The 22271-nt window shown below is 42.5% G+C and overlaps 1 protein-coding gene across 1 annotated transcript in view; it reads right to left on the reverse strand.

The window, feature by feature from the left end:
- The window catches only part of LOC139543646 (integrin alpha-2-like), a 31009-nt gene that overhangs the window by 1594 nt on the left and 7144 nt on the right, over positions 1-22271 (reverse strand). The window contains exons 2-28 of the mRNA XM_071349937.1: positions 21969-22092; positions 17007-17116; positions 15020-15111; positions 14546-14660; positions 13875-14002; positions 13478-13626; positions 12484-12634; positions 12068-12233; positions 11849-11922; positions 11559-11697; positions 11153-11298; positions 10668-10811; positions 9751-9954; positions 9109-9239; positions 8248-8411; positions 7774-7922; positions 5715-5825; positions 4118-4203; positions 2827-2968; positions 2630-2722; positions 2445-2521; positions 2149-2335; positions 1882-1992; positions 792-902; positions 568-681; positions 376-465; positions 12-128 (exon numbers count right to left, since the gene is read on the reverse strand). Coding sequence (XP_071206038.1) covers positions 12-128; positions 376-465; positions 568-681; positions 792-902; positions 1882-1992; positions 2149-2335; positions 2445-2521; positions 2630-2722; positions 2827-2968; positions 4118-4203; positions 5715-5825; positions 7774-7922; positions 8248-8411; positions 9109-9239; positions 9751-9954; positions 10668-10811; positions 11153-11298; positions 11559-11697; positions 11849-11922; positions 12068-12233; positions 12484-12634; positions 13478-13626; positions 13875-14002; positions 14546-14660; positions 15020-15111; positions 17007-17116; positions 21969-22092 — 3425 coding nt within the window. The remainder of the gene's footprint in view (positions 1-11; positions 129-375; positions 466-567; positions 682-791; positions 903-1881; positions 1993-2148; positions 2336-2444; positions 2522-2629; positions 2723-2826; positions 2969-4117; positions 4204-5714; positions 5826-7773; positions 7923-8247; positions 8412-9108; positions 9240-9750; positions 9955-10667; positions 10812-11152; positions 11299-11558; positions 11698-11848; positions 11923-12067; positions 12234-12483; positions 12635-13477; positions 13627-13874; positions 14003-14545; positions 14661-15019; positions 15112-17006; positions 17117-21968; positions 22093-22271) is intronic.

The following is a 22271-nucleotide window of genomic DNA, read 5'->3' on the forward strand; positions in this document are numbered from 1 at the left end:
GCATACGGTACCTTCCAAAGCAAGCCAATGACCAGAGCCAATAGAAGCAGGCCTCCAATCACACTGCCCGCAATAACGCCTACAGGCACCTCTCCTTTCACCCCTGGTTTACTGATGGTGACGCCAACCTGCAGACAGGACAGGACAGGAGACGGGATGTATCACGCTTACGAACGGTCAGGCAATACAAGTCTTGTAGCTGTTAATATGCTGTTCATCCTAGATCCAGGAGAGGGCAGTGTAGATGTTAACTTGTACAAAACAACAAAAACAAGGCGCTTTTTTTTTTTTTTTTTTTTTTACAGCTTCTCTCTGGGTTTCAAAGATATTAGGTTAGGCTGTATTCAAATGTCTTTTGATGTATTAGTCCAGTACCGTCAGGTGCCTGTGAGAGACGACCAGCAGTTCAGGCTCGGAGGTCTCTATCTCTGTGCTCACAGTCAGCACGGTGGACTGGAAGGATGACTGCTCAGAGACAACACAAGAGGAGAATGAATGAGGTAATGAGAAGACGCCGTGCCAGAGGAGGAGAAGCAAGGAGTAGATGAATGTGCTATTTATACTTACAGCAGCAAAGGTACCGTTCCATATCCGCGTGGTCACGTTCACAAAGAAATCGCTCTTTATCCCCATGTCTTTCAGGACACATTTCATAGGCTGGCACTTGGCTGTCTTACAGTTCTGGAAATATCAGGAAACAATAGGACATGTATTCAGAGGAGATCATTAGATATAAACTGTGACTCTTATCTTGGTCTCTGTCGGTCAAAAAAACCACACAACGCACGCACCAGATTCTCTGTGCCCATGAGGTTCTCCTTGGAGAAGGATGCTGTGTACGGCTTCTCACTGATCTTCAGAGGGTTGACGAGGCTGGTTACGTCACAGCTCACTTCGCCAGCCTGCAGAACAGCAACAACATTTGGTATTCGTATTGGTCAGGTGGTACGTCCTCGAGCTGGATTCAATCCGTTTCACTTGCGACCACCCTCCCACTCTGTCTGCCGAATTCTTTCTCTTTGCTCTTGTTTTCTTTAATAAGATGTCGGGGTGCGGAGGGTCGTCAGCGAAATGGGACGCTCTCCACGCAGACACACTGTTAGATTTTGGTCGTGGCTGTTTTGTTTGTTTGTTTGCTTTGGCACCATTCAACACCCCTCATTATTGCATGACGCACGCAACCACTTACACTACTGACTACACACACCATTGTTACTTGTTTATAGTTTACTTTAGTGAATAAATATATTTTTGTTATTCCTTGATCTCCACGTTGTCTCCCTTTTTGTTACGGGCTACGAGCCGGTTCGTGACACATTGAAGTATCGCGGAAGATACCCGTAAAATTGTAAAGGTCATTTCCGATTGAGTTGAAATATGCACCGTTCACTGGGAATGCAGTGCCCGACCGCGGGAACGGGAATGCAGTGTCCGACCACGGGAATGCAGTGCCCGACCGCGGGAACGGGAATGCAGTGTCCGACCGCGGGAACGGGAATGCAGTGCCCGACCGCGGGAACGGGAATGCAGTGCCCGACCGCGGGAACGGGAATGCAGTGCCCGACCGCGGGAACGGGAATGCAGTGTTCGACCGCGGGAACATAACGGGAATGCAGTGTCCGACCGCGGGAACATTGCCTTTAATTGTCAATCGCGCTCTAAAGCGGATCTTCAGCACTACGGATTGAATAGAGCCCCCGGCGTTGCGCTTAACCTGTTTCGCTCTGTTTTCTCTCTCCTGAACACAGCCCAGCTGTATTCCAAAACAACACTGGCACGGGATCTGGCAGCAAAGACTATTGACACAGAATGCGAGGGCACAAACTCTGCCAGAGCTAGTTATTTGGAGACAAGACAGGTTGACTGGTTATTTATACCCACAGGTTCCGTTTTGACTCCGGTCACATACAGCAATGGGTTCCCTCTTGCTGTAGCACTGGGCAGTGAGACTGTGAGGTAGGCCAGACTGACTGGGAAGTTCCCTGTAGAGACCTAAACAGAAGAGAAAACACTTATAATTGACGCATCATACTTCTCTTACCATTTCTACCACAAGGGGAAAGGAAGTATTTTACCACAGACTGGCATAAGAGTGTACACTGTAAAGTACTCAAATGACCGTGTAGCTGTGTGCGCATGATTTCTCACCTTCAAAGAGAATTTGAACTCAGGACCGATGTCATTGAAGGTATTAACTGCGGTGTTCGCCTCATTGTCCATGTCAACCACATAGAAATTGAGATTTGCTTCCCTGGAGAGGGAGATCTCGGAGTCATAGTGGACGGGGATGGAGATAGAGGCTTGGTTGTCTGACGGGTTCGCCTCTGTGCTGTCACTGTAGAGAGGAGAAGTAAGCCCGTGCAACAGAAGAAGACCCATAGTCCTGACAGAGAGCACTCTATGATCAACGATGGTCGGTACACAAACAAGCAAACAAGCGCTACCTTAGAGCATCAAAGTGCACATCGGCTTCGGTCTGCAGTTGATTCAGGTTGAAGTCAAAGTTGATTCCAAATGTCACCTGCAGAGAACAGGGAACAGTGTATTGTTTAGGAACGGCAACCCCGGCTGACGGAGACACAGACCTACACACACGACGGCTGTCTTGTTGTTTGTTGTCAGGTCTTACCTCTTGGTTCTGCCTTAAAGCTGGGTATCCCACCTGGCATGAGAGGGTAAGAGACTCTTTGGTGGAGGTGCACTTCACCTCTGTTCCATCACTCTGAAATGAGACATAATGTCAGGTAAATGCTTACGGATAAATATCAAAATAGTCCTCCTCTAGTTGCATGTGTATGTGTAAAAAGCAAAGATGCTGATGCATACTGGAGGATTGATGGAGGCATAGAAGAGGTTTTTGGAGTATGTGGCCGTGACTCGGGTGTTGTACGCATTCTCCTTCTTGTTGGTCACAGACACAGTGAAGGAGAGCCTCTTGTCCTTAAAGCTGACCAACATCTTAGACGAGCTGCAAAACACAACACTCGTTTTACTCAGAACAATACAGAGGGAGGTAAGAATGAATGTATAGTTCTACATGGGGGAAATGAAATGCTGTAGAATGAAGACAACACAATTTGATGGGGAATCCATGAACAGATCTCATGAGGTCATATATGGTGTCACCATGAACTGGAACAGTGAAAATAACATATGTCCCTCTGACTGGCCAAGGTTTACGACCTTACCACTCACTTTAAGAAGTGCTGTCTGTGCATTTGTGTCTGTATGTCTACTGTGTGTCATAACGGCCTTGTCTGTCTGTCTGTCTACTGTGTGTCATAACGACCTTTTCTGTCTGTCTGTCTACTGTGTGTCATAATGACCTTTTCTGTCTGTCTGTCTACTGTGTGTCATAATGACCTTTTCTGTCTGTCTGTCTACTGTGTGTCATAACGACCTTTTCTGTCTGTCTATCCACTGTGTGTCATAACGACCTTTTCTGTCTGTCTATCCACTGTGTGTCATAACAACCTTTTCTGTCTCTGTCTGTCTGTCTGTCTGTCTGTCTGTCTGTCTGTCTGTCTGTCTGTCTGTCTGTCTGTCTGTCTGTCTGTCTGCCTGCCTGCCTGCCTGCCTGCCTGCCTGCCTGTCTGTCTGTCTGTCTGTCTGTCTGTCTGTCTGTCTGTCTGTCTGTCTGTCTGCCTGTCTGTCATATAACGGCTGGGATTCAAACAAATCACACTGCATTTGACTGTTAAAGGTTATTTATGTTTGAGCCGCATCTGTAGTGTTTACCGCAAATGCTATCTCTGTGAAAGTCAAGTACAGTGCCATGTCGGCACATTGGTGTTTGTTTGAATCCCGGTCTGTGTCATTCAACTTATGTAACACGTTTTTATGTATTTTCTTTAACCAGCAAGGCTTAATAGAGGAAGTGTATTCCCACTAAACCAGACCAACGGAACAGAACAGGACTTATTTGTCTGCTCCCATAGAAAAACATGTGGGAATACTTGTCTAATAATACGAGACATGTCTGTTATTCCTGAGCTCTTGGAGGAAGAGTGTAGGTTGAGAGTAGTCTGGTTGAACCAGACTGAATGCTGTGCTCAACATTGAGCCCGGTGTTCAGTCTGGTTTTACTAGGCTAGGTTGAGAGAGTGTCTGATTTCACCTGGGAATCATCTCTCCTTTCTTCAACTTCAAGAGCAGGTCACTCAAACACACCTCGTCAGAGCCACAGTCTTTGGAGAATGGGATCTGTTGTAAGAGTTCACATGACATCAAATCAAATCAAATTGTATTTGTTACATGCGCCGAATACAACAGGTGTAGACCTTACAGTGAAATGCTTTCTTACAAGCCCTTAACCAACAATGCAGTTTTAAGAAAACTGAGTAAACTGAGAAAAAAAAGTAAGAAATAAAAGAAACAAATAATTACAGAGCAGCAGTAAGATAACAATAGCGAGGCTATATACAGGGGGTACCAGTACAGAGTCAATGTGCGGGGGCACCGGTTAGTCCAGGGTAATTGAGGTAATATGTACATGTAGGTACAGTTATTGAAGTGACTACGCATAGATAATAACAGAGAGTAGCAAAACTATCAATATACAAAGTAGATTAATAAAAGTAATACAAATAGTAATAAAATAACAAGAGCACAATAGTTGATAAACAAAGACGAGGTAATACAATATATAATAAAAGAACACAAGAATTTACTCTAACCCGAGCTTCATGTCTATATCCTAGCCTCAACCCTAACCCTAACTTCATGTCTATATCCTAGCCTCAACCACAACCCTAACTTAATGTCTATGTCCTAGTCTCAATCACAACCCTAACTTAATGTCTATATCCTAGCCTCAACCCTAGCTTCATGTCTATATCCTAGCCTCAACCACAACCCTAACCCTAGCTTCATGTCTATATCCTAGCCTCAACCCTAACCCTAACCCTAGATTCATGTCTATATCCTAGCCTCAACCACAACCCTAACCCTAGATTCATGTATATATCCTAGCCTCAACCACAACCCTAACCCTAGATTCATGTATATATCCTAGCCTCAATCACAACCCTAACTTAATGTCTATATCCTAGCCTCAACCCTAGCTTCATGTCTATATCCAAGCCTCAACCCTAACCCTAACCCTAGCTTCATGTCTATATCCAAGCCTCAACCACAACCCTAACCTCATGTCTATATCCTAGCCTCAACCACAACCCTAACCCTAGATTCATGTTTATATCCTAGCCTCAACCACAACCCTAACTCTAGATTCATGTCTATATCCTAGCCTCAACCACAACCCTAACTCTAGATTCATGTCTATATCCTAGCCTCAACCACAACCCTAACCCTAGATTCATGTCTATATCCTAGCCTCAACCACAACCCCAACTCTAGATTCATGTCTATATCCTAGCCTCAACCACAACCCTAACTCTAGATTCATGTCTATATCCTAGCCTCAACCACAACCCTAACCTCATGTCTATATCCTAGCCTCAACCACAACCCTAACCCTAACCCGAGAGTCATGTCTACATCCTCGTCTCAACCACAACCATAACCCTAGCCTCATGTCTACATCCCGGTTCAACTTTGATCATGACTAGGCCTAATCATGACACTTTGATATCAAATAATAGTCTAAAACTACAAGATTTTCATTCCTACTAACAACTGCAAGCAATTGCAACATCAACATATATTTAATGTACATCCCATATTATTGATATTTTAATTGAGTGGTCACTCACAAAGAACTCCCAGGCGGTGGGACTGAGAACATCCAGAACAGGACTGGAGTCTGGGTCCTGCAGAGTGATGTCCACACGCAGACCGATTGAGCTCACAAAGTCAGGGGCCTCCTGTCAGACAGTAAGCAAAAGATAGGATTTTTTGTATTAGTTTCATTAATTTGACTACAAAAGCTCATTCTCATCAGCAGGATCAGAACTCAATTAACTTTTTGGAATTGCATAAGTATCCAAAAGAAAACGACAAGATAATACAGCAAAGTAGTGGGCATCGTTTTTTCCCCATCATCATACATACATACAGTGCCAGCCAAAAGTTTGGACACACCTACTCATTCCAGGATTTCTCTTTATTTTTACTATTTTATACATTGTAGGATAATAGTGCAGACATCAAAACTATGAAATAACACATATGGAATCATGTAGTAACCAAACAATTGTTAAACAAATCAAAATATATTTCATATTTGAGATTCTTCTAAGTAGCCATCCCCTTTGCCTTGATGACAGCTTTGCACACTCTTGGAATTCTCTCAACCAGCTTCATGAGGTAGTCACCTGTAATGCATTTAAATTAACAGGTGTGCCTTGTTAAAAGTTCATTTGTGGAATTCATTTCCTTCTTAATGTGTTTGAGCCAATCAGTTGTGTTGTGACAAGGTAGGGGTGGTATACAGATGATAGCCCTATTTGGTTAAATACCTAGTCCATATGATGGCAAAAACAGCTCAAATAAGCAAAGAGAAACGACAGTCCATCATTACTTTAAGACATGAAGGTCAGTCAATCCGGAACTTTTGTGCAGTCGCAAAAACCATCAAGCGCTATGATGAAACTGGCTCTCATGAGGACCGCCACAGGAAAGGAAGTCCCAGAGTTACCTCTGCTGCTGAAGATAAGTTCATGAGAGTTACCAGTCTCAGAAATTGCAGCCCAAATAAATGCTTCACAGAGTTCAAGTAACAGACACATCTCAACATCAACTGTTCAGAGAAGACTACGTGAATCAGGCCTTCGTGGTTGAATTGCTGCAAAGAAACCACTACTAAAGGACACTAATAAGAAGAAGAGACTTGCTTGGGCCAAGAAACACGAGCAATGGACATTAGAGCAGTGGAAATCTGTCCTTTGGTCTGATGAGTCCAAAATTGAGATTTTTGGTTCCAACCGTCGCGTCTTTGTGAGACGCAGAGTAGGTGAATGATGATCTCCGCATGTGTGGTTCCCACCGTGAAGCATGGAGGAGGAGGTGTGATGGTGTGGGGGTGCTTTGCTGGTGACACTGTCTGTGATTTATTTAGAATTCAAGGCACATTTAACCAGCATGTCTACCACAGCATTCTGCAGCGATGCGCCATCTCATCTGGTTTGCGTTTAGTGGGACTATCATTTGTTTTTCAACAGGACAATGACCCAACACACCTCCAGGCTGTGTAAGGGCTATTTGACCAAGCAGGAGAGTGATGGAGTGCTGCATCAGATGACCTGGCCTCCACAATCACCCGACCTCAACCCAATTGAGATGGTTTGGGATGAGTTGGAGCGCAGAGTGAAGGAAAAGCAGCCAACAAGTGCTCAACATATGTAGGAACTCCTTCAAGACTGTTGGAAAAGCATTCCAGGTGAAGCTGGTTAAGAGAATGCCAAGAGTGTGCAAAGCTGTCATCAAGGCAAAGGGTGGCTACTTCGAAGAATCTAAAATCTAGAATATATTTTGATTTGTTGAACACTTTTTTGATTACTACATGCGTCCATATGTTATTTAATAATGTTGATGTATTCCCTATTATTATACAATATAGAAAATAGTAAAACTAAAGAGAAACTGAGTAGGTGTGTCCAAACTTTTGACTGGTACTGTACATACAAGTAAACATTAGTCTTGGAAATGTTCCTGAAATAAGATAAATTGATTGATTTTTAAGAGTTTGTTAAAAGGAAGTTTCCTCCATTATAAATTAACACAGTCATTCAATAAGGCCTGATAAAGGAGAAAAAACAGACACACTTCATTCAGCAAATCATCATCAAACCTTTTCATATTATCTATCTTTACCTGAACAAAGACCTCTAGTGTCTCACAGACCTCCCCGGTGGAAACCCTGATGTCTTTCTGCATGACTCTCTCAGAGTTCCTGAACTGACCTCTGGAGGTGGCACGAGACGACTGGAGCTCAGCATCCAGGGTCAGGTTGAACCTGACAGCTGAGGTGAGAAGTAACACAGGCAACAAGACACTATTAGAGGGAGATACTAACCATTGCTAGGATGTGAAAAGCCCCTGATATACTGAGCGCGTCCACTGATTTGACAGTGACACTGTCAAGTGGGAGACAGGGGAAGAGAGAGAGAGAGAGAGAGAGAGGGAGGGATAGAGATTTGACAGTGACACTGTCAAGTGAGAGAGAGAGAGAGAGAGAGAGAGAGAGAGAGAGAGAGAGAGAGAGAGAGAGAGAGAGAGAGAGAGAGAGAGAGAGAGAGAGAGAGAGAGAGAGAGAGAGAGAGAGAGAGAGAGGAAAGCAGGGCTTACCCACAGGTCCTACAGGTATCTTGGGCCTGAAGGTGGCGCTGAAACAGACGGAGGTGTTGAAGCAGGACACCAGCCTCCCACTCACCCTGCACGTCTTACTCAGGATGCTGACCGTGTCAGGGTTGAAGGTTGCCCTCGCTGTCACCACGGCCAGACCCCGAGACCTGGGAGAGGTCATAATCAGTGAGTCATAATCATATATCAAGCTAACTAGCTCTTTTACGTTTGAATGACTACATCTACTGAGAGATGCTTCGATCACAAGGCAACTTCATGAGTCACGAGTCAACTTCAGATTGGTTCATGTATTGATTAACTGACTGGCTCATTGGTTGACTGATTGATTGATTGATGTGTTGATTGTATAAGTGACATCAGCAACTACGTAGAAGTGGTTAGCAGCAGTGTCAGATCCAGATGGGAATGGTCAGCATAATCCAACCTCTTTAAACCAAATCCTCCCAGCTATTTTGCTCTCTAGATGGAGTGGGAGGAGGTGACAAGACTAAATGCTTTCCCACAGTTATGTAAGAGAAGGCTTTCCATGAGACAGCACATCTCACTCAGTCAACTAAAACGTGAGGAGATACAGTAAGTATAAGATGTTTCTCTCAGAGCCTACTGTAATTTCATTTCTTCGGTTTAGAGTTATTGTAAACCAAAATAAGTTGTTCAACTGCAAGGAGCAGCTGCCAACGTGCTGATTTCAAGTCTAAAGTCAACATGGTAACTCGAGTAGATAACTTGTGAGACGCGTGTGAATTGAGGGAAACCAAATGATTTAGTTGACCTCCGAAAGAGCAGGGTTAAGAAAAAGAAAGTATTTTAAAAAAGAGAAAGAAACGACTGAGCGAGTCTCACCAGAGCTGGACCACCATTCCATAAGCCCCCACTGAGACATCTGGTATGGTGTCATCATTTAAGTCGGTGCTGGCGTCCATGGACCTCCCGAAGTACCGCAACGCAGTGTCCAGCTTGGAGCCCAGGATCTTCTGAAATGAACAGGATAAAACACGATCTCACACTTGATCTCACGTTGGCTGAATTCCATCAGATTGAGAAACACTTCTACTGAATCCCAAAGCGTCAGATAATTATATGTAGACACAACAACAGGTTCAGTTGTGACATGGCGGTAGCGCAGGAGTGGGGAAACGTCTTGGCTCGAAGGCCACGTCCAGATTTAGAAACTTTAGAAACCGCACTTTTTTTTTGCAGGCCAGAAAAATGTCAGTTATTAAAAATATATAGATCTATTATCATTTTTACATACTTTCTATCTAGTTTTAGACGTTAAAGTGTGGCCTGGAGTTTTTTTTCAACCCAAAATACCCCCCCCCCATAAAAGTTATTTTTGTTTTTTTTTACTAAAACCTCCCGTTGGCCGGATTGAATGGGCTCGCGGCCCGTAGTTTTCCCACCCCTGTGCTAGCGAGTGACCACGAGTTAGGATAAGGTTGCGTTGAGTGATAGCACTGAGCACAATCTGCAACCTGCAGCTACCTGGGAATACTGTGTCCTGAGTCTCTTCTTGTCCCCGTTGAAGACATAGATTACACCTTTGTTGTTGTCTTCCAGTGGGGCTCCCACCACCACATCACTGTAGCCATCCATGTTGAGGTCAGGCACTGCTGAGATAGACATCCCAAAACGAGCGTTGTCCTCCGGGGACGGACCCTCCAGGAACCCCTGGACACTTAGGATGCCCTAGAAGCACCAATGGAAAACAAACAATGAATATTAGTGTACTTTAGGAAGACGTGACTTTCAAAAGATCTTGAAACCACTGTGCTCAGAGAATGCCGTGTGTACACCAAAATAAAACCATTAGATGAAATGTACAGTAGTGGGTCTGCACTCAAAAAATATAAACAGTTTTAGGAAGATCTGTCTGGCTGACTTGGTGTACAGTACACCAAGTCAGCCAATGACGGGAACGAATTGCAAAAATCGCTGCAGTTGGAGACTTAAATCTCCCTCACTAACTTTAAACATCAGCTATCTGAGCAGCTAACCGATCGCTGCAGCTGCACACAGCCCATCCAATCTACCTACCTCATCCCCATATTGTTTTTATTTACTTTATTACTTTTTTGCTCTTTTGCACACCAGTATTTCTACTTGCACATCATCATCTGCACATCTATCACTCCAGTGTTAATTTGCTAAATTGTAGTTACTTCGCTACTATGGGCTATTTATTGCCTTACCTCCTCACGCCATTTGCACACACTGTATATAGACTTTTTCTTTGGTGTTATTGACTGTACGTTTGTTTATTCCATGTGTAAATCTGTGTGGTTGTTTGTGTCACACTGCTTTGCTTTACCTTGGCCAGGTCGCAGTTGTAAATGAGAACTTGTTCTCAACTGGCCTACCTGGTTAAATAAAGGTGAAAAAAAATAAGATGTGTGGCTTACCTTAGTGAAGGAGAGGAGATGGACTTTCCCAATCTCCTTCTGCTGTTCGTTCATGAACATGGGAGCTCCAACCAGTAGTAGATCAGACACACCATCTTTATCCACATCCAGGGGACAGAGTACGCTGCCGTAGTAGGAGCCTATCTACAGAATCGAAAGCGTTTACAGCAAACTATTAAGAAGAACATATATTTTGAATCAATGAGCAGAAACAAAGGATAACGACGTTCACAAAGCAGATGGGAACAAATCGGACAAGTCCGATATGATTAGATCATTGGAGAGAGAGAGAGAGAGATAGATAGATAGATATATATATACTGTATGATAGATAGAGATGGTAGAGAGCCATAACATCTAACAACACACCAATTGCTCTTCTCTTCAATATGGTTCATTTAGCAAACACTTTCATCCAAAGCGACTTACAGAACTGTCACCATTGTCAACCGCTCTTCTCTTCCATTTTAGTCAGAGAGCCTTACCTGCTCCCCTCTCTGGGAGTCGATGACGGTGGGTTGTCCCTTGCCGTTGATGATGTACACTATGACCTGTCCAGTGTGGTTGGACCGAGGAGCGCCAGCCACGTAGTACTCTATGCTCCCATCATTCAGCGTTGTCACAGAGTAGCCTGAGCAGAACAGCCGAACACGATATTATGGACAAACGTGTAACAATATTCAGTGCTAGTAGTCTTACTGCCAGTCACACTGTAAATCAAGATATCTATTGTTTGAGCTTCAATACACATTCAAAGGAAGTTAGAAATTGTTGGAAAAGCAAGAGGCCTTAGAATGGCTTGGTGTTAATGAACTAATAATACAATAGCACAACATAAAATGAAGATAAAGTAGACAATATTGACTCGTAGATGACTGCAAGCTCACTTACCTAATAGTGAGCTGTGGTTTCTGTCCTCTAGGATTTTCTCAAAGGTTGTCTTGGGGAAGATGTCCGATTTCTGGGTAGTGTAGTGAACCACAGTACCACTCCAGCCGTAGGCCCCCACTGCACCCAGCATCATCATGTTCTGTAATGAGAGCGAGAAAAGTACCCGTTAAAAACACACTAAGAAATGTTCAGGTACTGCTTATGAATGTGTTACGTAGACACCCTTGAAATAAAATGGTACCAAATAGGCTAACTGATTTAAAGTAACAGTTGGGGTTTGTATCCCATACCTGCTTCTTGGTTTGGTGGGCACTGAATCCCACTTGGGACATCTCCATCTGAAAGTCACCACCTTTCCCAGTACCTAACCCCCCCGAAAACACAATGAACAGGTTAGGTTAAGTGCAATAAAGTGGTTGTGTTACTATTTCTAGTTTCGTAAATGGTAGCTCATTATTGTTAGAATGGACCATGATACAAATTCAGCATTACTTAAAACACAACTTTACCCTCAATGTTGAAGATGCGGTCTCCCAGAGATCCAGCGATCTCGAGCAGAGCCTCCTCAGCTGACACATTGAAGAAGTACCTATCTGTCGGGGTACTGGCGATGGACTTGATCTCAGCAATCAGGTTCTTAGTGTCAATGTCATTCCTTATGTAATACCCAAGGACCTAGAAAAACATAATAAAGAATACATTTTAAAATCATTTATATTAGAATAAAAGGGAAGATTGATATACCATAATAATAATAATGCCATTTTATAGAGGTATCAAAGGTCTCAAACAGTAAATGTTAATACCTCACACTCAACACGGTACGTACTGTATATCCAGGTGTCTTTTACGAAAGAGATTTTATGTCAACGAGACTAACCTGGATAAATCAAGGTTCAACCAAATAAGTGGGATATTTACTCACAGCAATACCAAAGCGGGTGATCTTCTCACTCTCACACTTCCTGATGACGTCGTCTCGGAGGTTCTTGTCGTGAGACTCTCCGTCCGTCACCACCACCATCACTTTGCTGGCTCCGGGTCGAGCCCCGTTCCCGGGCAGGAACGCGTTCTGTCTGAGACACACGGTCAAAAAGTGTCACATCTCAACATATTCCAACCCAATTCAATACCAATGTAAAGCAAAAGCTTCTAAAGCGTTTGTTCTGAACACATTTCATTGTGTTGTATTCCATTCTATTCCATTCAAGCGCTCAATTCTGACCCCATTTGGGGGGTTTTCAGTATGCACAGAGAGATTCTAATCCTTTTGTTCTTTTTTATAAATATGTTGAGTCAACAGAGTCAGGATATATATATATATATTTAAATTACATGAGGGTCACGATCACTTACAGATGTAGGATATTTTTGTATTTAAAAAAATTGTTTTTATAAAAAAATTGTTTTTGTGGGTGGATCAGCTTTAATATTGTGGAATGATTGTTGCTTTCATCAATGTAATAATTGTCATTTCCAATGATGCAGATGTAGGATCTTAATTTGAGCCACTTTTCTACAGCAAATAATCCTGCAGCAACAGAAAATGTGAATTATTATGTGGCTTATAATTTAAAAAAATTGTACGGCTTGATCTGACATTTTAAAGTGGAAAGTCTGACATTTTAAAGTGGAAATTACAAACTTTAGAAGCCTTTTAAAACCTTGAATAGACTACAAGTTTGCATTTGCTGCTGTACAGGAAAATTTGCAGCAACAAAAGAGTGATCCTAAGGACCCATTGACTAAAAGAGAACAGGAGGAAATGCCTTAGGCTTGCCTCCCTAATGGCACCCACATAGTGTACTATTTCTGGCCAAAAGTAGTGCACTATGTAGGGAATAGGGTGCCATTTGGGGTGCAGAATTTAGACTATGTTGACACTGCAAGAATAGACAGTGTTGTCGACTGAGACACACCTAGCAAATTCAATGGCGCGGAAGGTGTTTGTCTCCAGGCCTTCCCTCTGGAGAATGTTCGCTGCAGCCGCAATGATCGAGTCTTTGGTTTTGTAGGCGTTCAGATGGAATTCAACGACTGGCTCAACCCCGTACTGTATAATACTTGCCTGAAAACATTAACATAGGGTCAACAAAAACAGATAGGGATAGATCATTTACTTGGGCCAAGATTCAATCCGACTGCGGGTTGTCCACAATGCAGCTTTTAAAGGCGATCTCCGACTGAGCTGATATATGCAGTGTTAACCATGAATGAGATCTCTGCGGATGCGGGAACATTGCCTTTAAAAGACGCATTGTCAATAACCTTGACAAATGTCAGATGATATACATTGATAACTGTGAGCACACTTACCTGAGTATTATCCGGTCCAATATCTAAATTCTCCAACAGTTTCTTGAGGAAAGCCACAACTGGTGGCCAGGGATATATACTGTTGGATCCATCCACAATAATAGCAATATCCATTGGACCCCCACAAGCTGGAAAGACAAGATAAGAATTGAGTTAATGTCAACACGTGCATTTTTTCCATTCCATTTTTCCACCATCATTCCTAACTCCAATCACAAAGGGGCGTTAAATATGATATACAGTCGGACTTAAAGCTAGAATCCTTAGTTGCTGCATCCATTTTTATACAGCTGTGTACCCATTGGTTCTTGAGGAATATAACGTAGAAATGCCTCATGAGCTTAGTTCAACTTTTGTACCCTAATCAGAACACAAAATATAAGCTTGTTTTACGGCAATGTGTACATTTGTACACAACATAAATGCAAATAAACAATATATAGCTTCAAAATGTGGTTGCAAATGTACATCCACAGCTCTTTCTAGGAATTTGAGAGTGGTTACCTTTCTCTAGCCCCATCCCTTAGCTCTTTAGCAAAACAGGGGCGGGGAGGACGCTTTGCTATTGTTTCAAATAAGGATTCTAGCTTTTAATTTATACTTTTAATCAATGGTGAAAACAATACATAACTCGTATGCTAAGGATATTTAAAATGATGAAGGACTCTTACTTTGAAGGGCAGGTGAGAACGAAGACAGGGGGTTGAAGAGAGGGCTGACTTCTGCACAGATCCCTGGGTAATAATACTGACTGCCACACTTCTGAGCCCACAGAGGTCCACATGTCTACCAGGAGAAGAAGACAACACACAAGATATAAGGTAAAACATCCAAAACAACATTACATTTAGGCTATCAATCCCAAGTCCCTAAACATATGGGATTGATTGACTGATACGATCTTATATGAACTCTCCAGCTGCAGTGATGTTAAAGCTGTTGATCATGATGAATCGTTCTTGTGTGGCTGTAAAGAATCAGATGCAATGATTCCAAACCTGTTAACCATGAATCTATCTTGTGTGGCTATAAAGAATCAGATGCAATGATTCCAAACTTGTTAACCATGAATGTATCTTGTGTAGCTGTGCGGGTGAGGATTAGGGTTAGAATAGCTAGACGTTCTATACATAAAAACTGTTTACCATGAATGTATCTTGTGTAGCTGTGCGGGTGAGGGTTAGCCCCAGACTCATGTTGACATTGATGTTCTTCACTGTTGATATGCTGACTGAGTCTGAAATATAGGAGAGAGAAAATATATTGTTACAGGGGTCCTTGTATTCGGTAACGAATACATTCTCATGGTGCAATTACAGTGCTTAACATTCATGAAAACACACAGTGAGATCTTGCAACACTCCGAAGAACACAATTAATTGTCTAACCACCGTGGCCACCACTCTGACTTTCAGACAGATTTGACCGGATTCAAATGGGATTTAAATGGAATATTGTGGTGAATCACAAGCTAATGCTAGGCGATACAACGACTGCTAAAAAAGGGGAGAAGGAATAGCAAGCCTGGGTGCTAGCCTGTTTCTGCTCCCTTGCCAACTCTTTATGGAATGGAATGCCAATTCCATGTTTGGTTTGACAATAAGAGCAATGGAGTTGGCAAGAGCACAAACAGATCTGGGACCAGGCTAATGAATAGCTGGAGCTGTTTGAATGTCGTATGAAAAGTATAAATGTCTTACTCTGTAGGAATGAAGTATGAAGTAGGTACGAAGTATGTCTTACTCTGCAGGTTGAGTATGAAGTATGTCTTACTCTGCAGGTTGAGTATGAAGTAGGTACGAAGTATGTCTTACTCTGCAGGTTGAGTATGAAGTATGTCTTACTCTGCAGGTTGAGTATGAAGTAGGTACGAAGTATGTCTTACTCTGCAGGTTGAGTATGAAGTATGTCTTACTCTGCAGGTTGAGTATGAAGTAGGTACGAAGTATGTCTTACTCTGTAGGTTGAGTATGAAGTATGTCTTACTCTGCAGGTTGAGTATGAAGTATGTCTTACTCTGTAGGTTGAGTATGAAGTATGTCTTACTCTGCAGGTTGAGTATGAAGTATGTCTTACTCTGTAGGTTGAGTATGAAGTATGTCTTACTCTGTAGGTTGAGTATGAAGTATGTCTTACTCTGCAGGTTGAGTATGAAGTATGTCTTACTCTGCAGGTTGAGTATGAAGTAGGTACGAAGTATGTCTTACTCTGCAGGTTGAGTATGAAGTATGTCTTACTCTGTAGGTTGAGTATGAAGTATGTCTTACTCTGCAGGTTGAGTATGAAGTATATACAATATGAAGAGTATAAAGTATGTCTTACTCTGTAGGTTGAGTATGAAGTATGTCTTACTCTGCAGGTTGAGTACGAAGTATGTCTTACTCTGCAGGTTGAGTATGAAGTATGTCTTACTCTGTAGGTTGAGTATGAAGTATGTCTTACTCTGCAGGTTGAGTATGAAGTATATACAATATGAAGAGTATAAAGTATGTCTTACTCTGTAGGTTGAGTATGAAGTATGTCTTACTCTGCAGGTTGAGTACGAAGTATGTCTTACTCTGCAGGTTGAGTACGAAGTATGTCTTACTCTGTAGGTTGAGTATGAAGTATGTCTTACTCTGCAGGTTGAGTATGAAGTATGTCTTACTCTGCAGGTTGAGTACGAAGTATGTCTTACTCTGCAGGTTGAGTATGAAGTATGTCTTACTCTGCAGGTTGAGTATGAAGTAGGTACGAAGTATGTCTTACTCTGCAGGTTGAGTACGAAGTATGTATGAAGTATGTCTTACTCTGCAGGTTGAGTATGAAGTAGGTACGAAGTATGTCTTACTCTGCAGGTTGAGTATGAAGTAGGTACGAAGTATGTCTTACTCTGCAGGTTGAGTATGAAGTAGGTACGAAGTATGTCTTACTCTGCAGGTTGAGTATAAAGTATATACAATATGAAGAGTATGAAGTATGTCTTACTCTGCAGGTTGAGTATAAAGTATATACAATATGAAGAGTATGAAGTATGTCTTACTCTGCAGGTTGAGTATAAAGTATATACAATATGAAGAGTATGAAGTATGTCTTACTCTGTAGGTTGAGTATAAAGTATATACAATATGAAGAGTATGAAGTATGTCTCACTCTGCAGGTTGAGTCTCTGGCAGCCTGAACTGGCCCCTCTGATCTCACACTTGTAGATGTCTCCTTTCCTGTCCTGGTTGTATCCACTCCAGGGAGAACCAACCAGCAACCTGGGGGAACACACACCCATGCATGCACACAGACAAGCAGGCAGACAGACAGACATGTGTATACTGATTACATAATAATTACAATGGCATGTATGTCTAAATTACACACAATTATTGGTAGCTTATACCATTGTCCGGGAATACACTGATGTTACTGTCCTTGTACACCATAGACTGTACATGTACCCATATTTGGATACAGTACATACATTCACAACAAGACAATGACAGTTACAGAGTTTTTCCATTATCTACAGGTGTGGAAGGTAAACACACACCCTACCAAGGTCATCATTAACAGTTAACCTTGGTGGTGGGGGGGGGGGGTATAATAAACACCTTAACCAAGAAGGGCAAAGTACAGCGACAGGATGTTTTCAGACTCTGCCTGTTGCATGAGAAGGAGAGAGCCATAATGACCAGAGCCAGTGCTGTTGGTGGCTCAGGGGCCTCGGTATCCATGGTGTTACTCCCATGTGAGTCAATCAGTCAGCACTCAAACGGCCACTATATTACACAGCGTGACATCAGACCAGTCACACTCATTATCCTTTCTTGATGACCTAACACCATAGAAAAGCCCACATCACTGAGGAAAGCCCCACCTTGCTAGACTACTTTTATTTTCTGTAACCTTTATTTAATTAGGCAAGTCAGTTAAGAACAAATTCTTTTTTACAATGTCAGCCTAGGAACAGTGGGTTAACTGCCTTGTTCAGGAGCAGAATGACAGATTTTTACCTTGTCAGCTCGGGGATTTGATCTAGCAACCTTTCGGTTACTGGCCCAACTCGGGGATTCGATCTAGCAACCTTTCGGTTACTGGCCCAACGCTCTAACCACTAGGCTACCTGCCGCCGACTACAGTGTGAAAAGAGAGACCACTCAGCAGTTGATCTGTAAACTATTTCATGTTCTGCTGGCTTTGAATCTTCAGTCATGAATCTTCAGTCATGACCGAAATTATCGGCACCCTTGATAAAGGAGAGCAAAAAAGACAGTATAAAATAAATGACATAATTACTGAGCTTTATAAAACGGGTTGTTTGGATAATGGATGCTGATTGGTTGATAGTTACAGCACCACAATCTCCGCATTCCATGTGAAATGCCTCAAATCAAATCGAATCAAATTGTATTGATCACATACACATGGTTAGCAGATGTTAATGCGAGTGTAGCGAAATGCTTGTGCTTCTAGTTCCAACCGTGCAGTAATATCTAACAAGTAATCTAACAATTTCACAACAACTACCTTATACACACAAGTGTAAAAGAATGAATAAGAAAATGTACATATAAATATATGGATGAGCGATGGCCGGCACAGGCAAGATGCAGTAGATGGTATAAGCTATGGACAATAGCTTGTAATCATTGATCCTCTATTATAGCTAGCTACATGCCAATGATTTGTTTAGCATAGTAACGTGGAATGAACGGAATGAACGACTGGGTCAAAACATGAGAATAGAATTAACGACCAGCCTGTATGGTTACCAACTTCAGAACCTCAGAACTAACAACTGGATTTTCCGCCGGGACTATATTATCTGGTGGAAGGGTGAAATAAAACAAATTTACTCATTAAAATAACATTTTAATAATGTTTTTAATGTCATTAATCTTTTTTTAAATATGTTGGCAGCCATTTTATAAAAGCAATAAGGCCCTCGAACCCAGGCATTATCGTGTGATAATAGCAGGTTTTAGTCGGGAGATAACACACAATTATCCTGGTTTCTAGTGCCTTATTGCTTAAATACTGTATGCTCCAAAAACATTTAACTTGTAAATATTTTATTAAACAAGTAATAAAAAAATTATCTAAAAATGATCGGCAGCCCTGTTTTCAATACATTGTGCACTCTCCCCTTGCGAGGATAATTGGAATTAGCCTTTTTCCGTAATGTTTGATTCCTCCATACAGAATCTTTCCAGATCCTTGATATCCTTCGGTCTGCGCTTATGAACTGCCCTCTTCAATTCAAACCACAGGTTTTCAATGGGGTTCGAGTCCGGAGACTGAGATGGCAATCACAAAATGTTGATTTTGTGGTCAATTAACCATTTCTTTGTGGATTTCAATGTGTGCTGGAAGAACCGCTTGCAGCCAAGTTTCAGCCTCCTGGCAGAGGCAACCCGATGAATGTCCTGGTACTCTGTATATTTCATGATGTCGTTGACCTTAACAAGGGCCCCAGGACCACTGGAAGCAAAATAGGCCCATAACATCAAAGATCCTCCACCATATTTTACAGTAGGTATGAGGTTATTTTCTGCATATGCATCCTTCATTCGAGGCCAAACCCACCACTGGTGTGCATATATGAAGAGCTCTATTTTCGTCTTATCTGACCATAGCACCCGGTACAAATCCAAGTGCCAATGCCGTTTAGCAAACTCCAAACATTTATATTTGTTGGTTGCTTTCAAAAGGCTTTTTTTTATGGCAACCCTTCCAAATAGCCTATTGGCCTGAAGGTGGCTTCTAATTGGAGATTTGGAGATGTGGCCCTCGGTCTTTTCTTTGCCTCCCAAACCATCTTTCTCACTGCGCGTCGGGACAAGATACACTTGGGTCCGCTACCAGGCAAGTTTACCACTGTTCCAGTGGTTTTAAACGGCCTCATTTGGCCATAATAGTGGTAAGCGGTGTATTTGGTTTAGATTTTTTATTTTTTATTTTACACATTGCCTGATTTCTGTAAGTCAACAACCATTTGTCTCTTTTAATTTGGGAGTTCTATGCCTTTTCCCATGGTGACGGATGACAAATGGATTTCTCATTTTTATACCCCAGTGAAACAGAATGTCATGAAAGGCCACAATACAGTTCATTAAACTGAGATGAACCTAAAAGTTGAATTTTAATGCAGATTCAATTTTGTTTGATTTTATTCACCGTTAGGGGTGCCAACAATTTTTTCCTCTACATTATTTTGAGTGTACAATATAGCTCACTATTTGTATTGTTTATTGTATACAGTCTTTTTTTGCTCATATTTATCAAGGGTGCCTATAATTTCAGTCATGACTGTATATCTTTTTGGCCAGGACACAGTGTGTTGGTGTGATATTAAACCTAATAAAGACAGAATAGAAGCCCAAAGCATGACCTCTGCTATCAGTAGTATGCAGGAGAATATGCTCGTCACATAACAGCACTTCCTCACCATGCTCGTTTCTAAACCACAGATATAAACTTGTATTCCACTGGTTACAGCTGAAGAAACATTTCAGTTCCATTATGAACTTGGTACATGTTTGCCGATGGTTGGCATTCGTGTTTCGGTGTGGTTTCTCCGAATATCCCCAAACGCCCCTACGTCCCCACTGACTTTGTGTTTGAGCCAAAGCCCTCACTGCGTGTCGGGACAAGATACACTTAGGTCCGCTACCAGGCAAGTTTACCACTATTCCAGTGGTTTTAAAACTTCCCTCATTTTGCCGTAATAGTGGTAAGCGGTGTATTTGGTTTAGAGTGTTTTGTTGTTGTACCCATTGCCCGGTTTATGAAAGTCAACAACCATTAGTCTCTTTTAATTTGTGACTTCGACGCCTTTTCCCATGGTGATGGATGACAACTAAAGAAACATTATGAACTTGGTACACGCTTGCCAATGGTTGGCATTCATGTTTCGGTGTGGTTTCTCTGAATATCCCAAAACTCCCCTATTGACTTTGTGTTAGAGCCAAAGCCCACATTCTGAGACAGGAGGCAGCCAATTAGACAAAGTGAGTGAACTTTCACCTGGCCATCTCTGTGATGTCATACACTCTGGCTTTCAATGCAACAAGGCACCTCTTTTCTCTGGGGTTAAGAGTTCTTTATGCCTCTCATTTCAAATGGGGTAACTGTCAAGATTACAAAGGACGAAACCGTAAACCTCTTTCCCCTGTCATTTTGTCAAAACCTAGTCTCGTCCACCAGCCAGCTCTCTTCCTGTTGAGTCAGTCCGGGGACGAGGTTAGTCAAAACCACATTCAATTGAAGTCCACTTAAGTCATTGACGCAATTCTACAACCCACCATCAGCCTAAGTGGTGGACATCTACTTATTTCCCTCCCTCAAACCTCAAGTTAATTGTTTATCTAGTCTTGTGGAGACATAACAGCATCTTCAGGGCCCTTTCCTTTGTTAACAGTGTTTCCATCCACACATAGATAACATGCCATAGGTTAACCCAGGCTCAGTCTCCATGTTTGTTTATGACGGGAATGAAAGGAAGGCAGTTATGTCCCTGGAGAGATGTATTCAAAAGGAACATGTCTCCTCTGAGATCTCCCGGATGCAGACAGACGGTACTACGGACTACAGGAAGTGTGTGTGTGCGAGCGAGACGTGAACCCAAGAACCCTGTCTGTGATGTCTGCTCTGTGGTGATCAGCAGTATAACTGTATAATGTGAGTGTGTGGGCATGTGTGTGTGTGTGTGTGTGCGTGCGTGTATGTATGTGCCAGTATACTGTTTGAAGTGCCTGGATCTTGCTCCGTTGCCAACCCTTGCTGAGGGTCATGTGACCTACTGTAAGAACAGGAACAGCATTAGCTTGAGAAAACGGACGCTCACAGCAGGGGTTCCAAATCCAGCAGCTACACCACAGTTCTGGATCTCTCAGACCCAAACGAAGCTGGGGCCTGTGTTAGCTCTCCTGGCCTCTATACTGTGTGTGAGAGTGATTGGACACAGTACTACTGTAGTAACTGCACATAAGCACAGCGTAGTACACGTGTGCGTCTGTGACTGTGCTGAGATGCTGCTCTGACCATGTCAGAACGTAACCCTTTCTACCACTCTGTACTGCTTCTGTACGGCGGCCTGTGCATGACTCAGCAGTCTAGTCTCACCATTTCCCCTGGTGATTTCGGAACTGTTTCACAGTGTATCCAAACTCCTCTAGGGCAGGTCCAGAGAATACCTTGGCTCCTGCCGTCCCCACATTAAAGGATAGGGATCGGGGGATGCTCCAACCTGCAGAGGGAGAGAGGGAGAGAGGGAGAGAGGGAGAGAGGGAGAGAGAGGAAGAGATCACACTGCTATCGTAAATAACACTCTCCTCCACCACAAATATGCTGCAGCAGCGAGGTTCAGGGTTGTGTAAGACGGGGAGATGAATTGAATGACAAAAAACCACCACACCTTCTTCGTCT

Source organism: Salvelinus alpinus, chromosome 18, assembly GCF_045679555.1.
Source record: "Salvelinus alpinus chromosome 18, SLU_Salpinus.1, whole genome shotgun sequence".
In the NCBI taxonomy this organism is placed as follows: domain Eukaryota; kingdom Metazoa; phylum Chordata; class Actinopteri; order Salmoniformes; family Salmonidae; genus Salvelinus; species Salvelinus alpinus.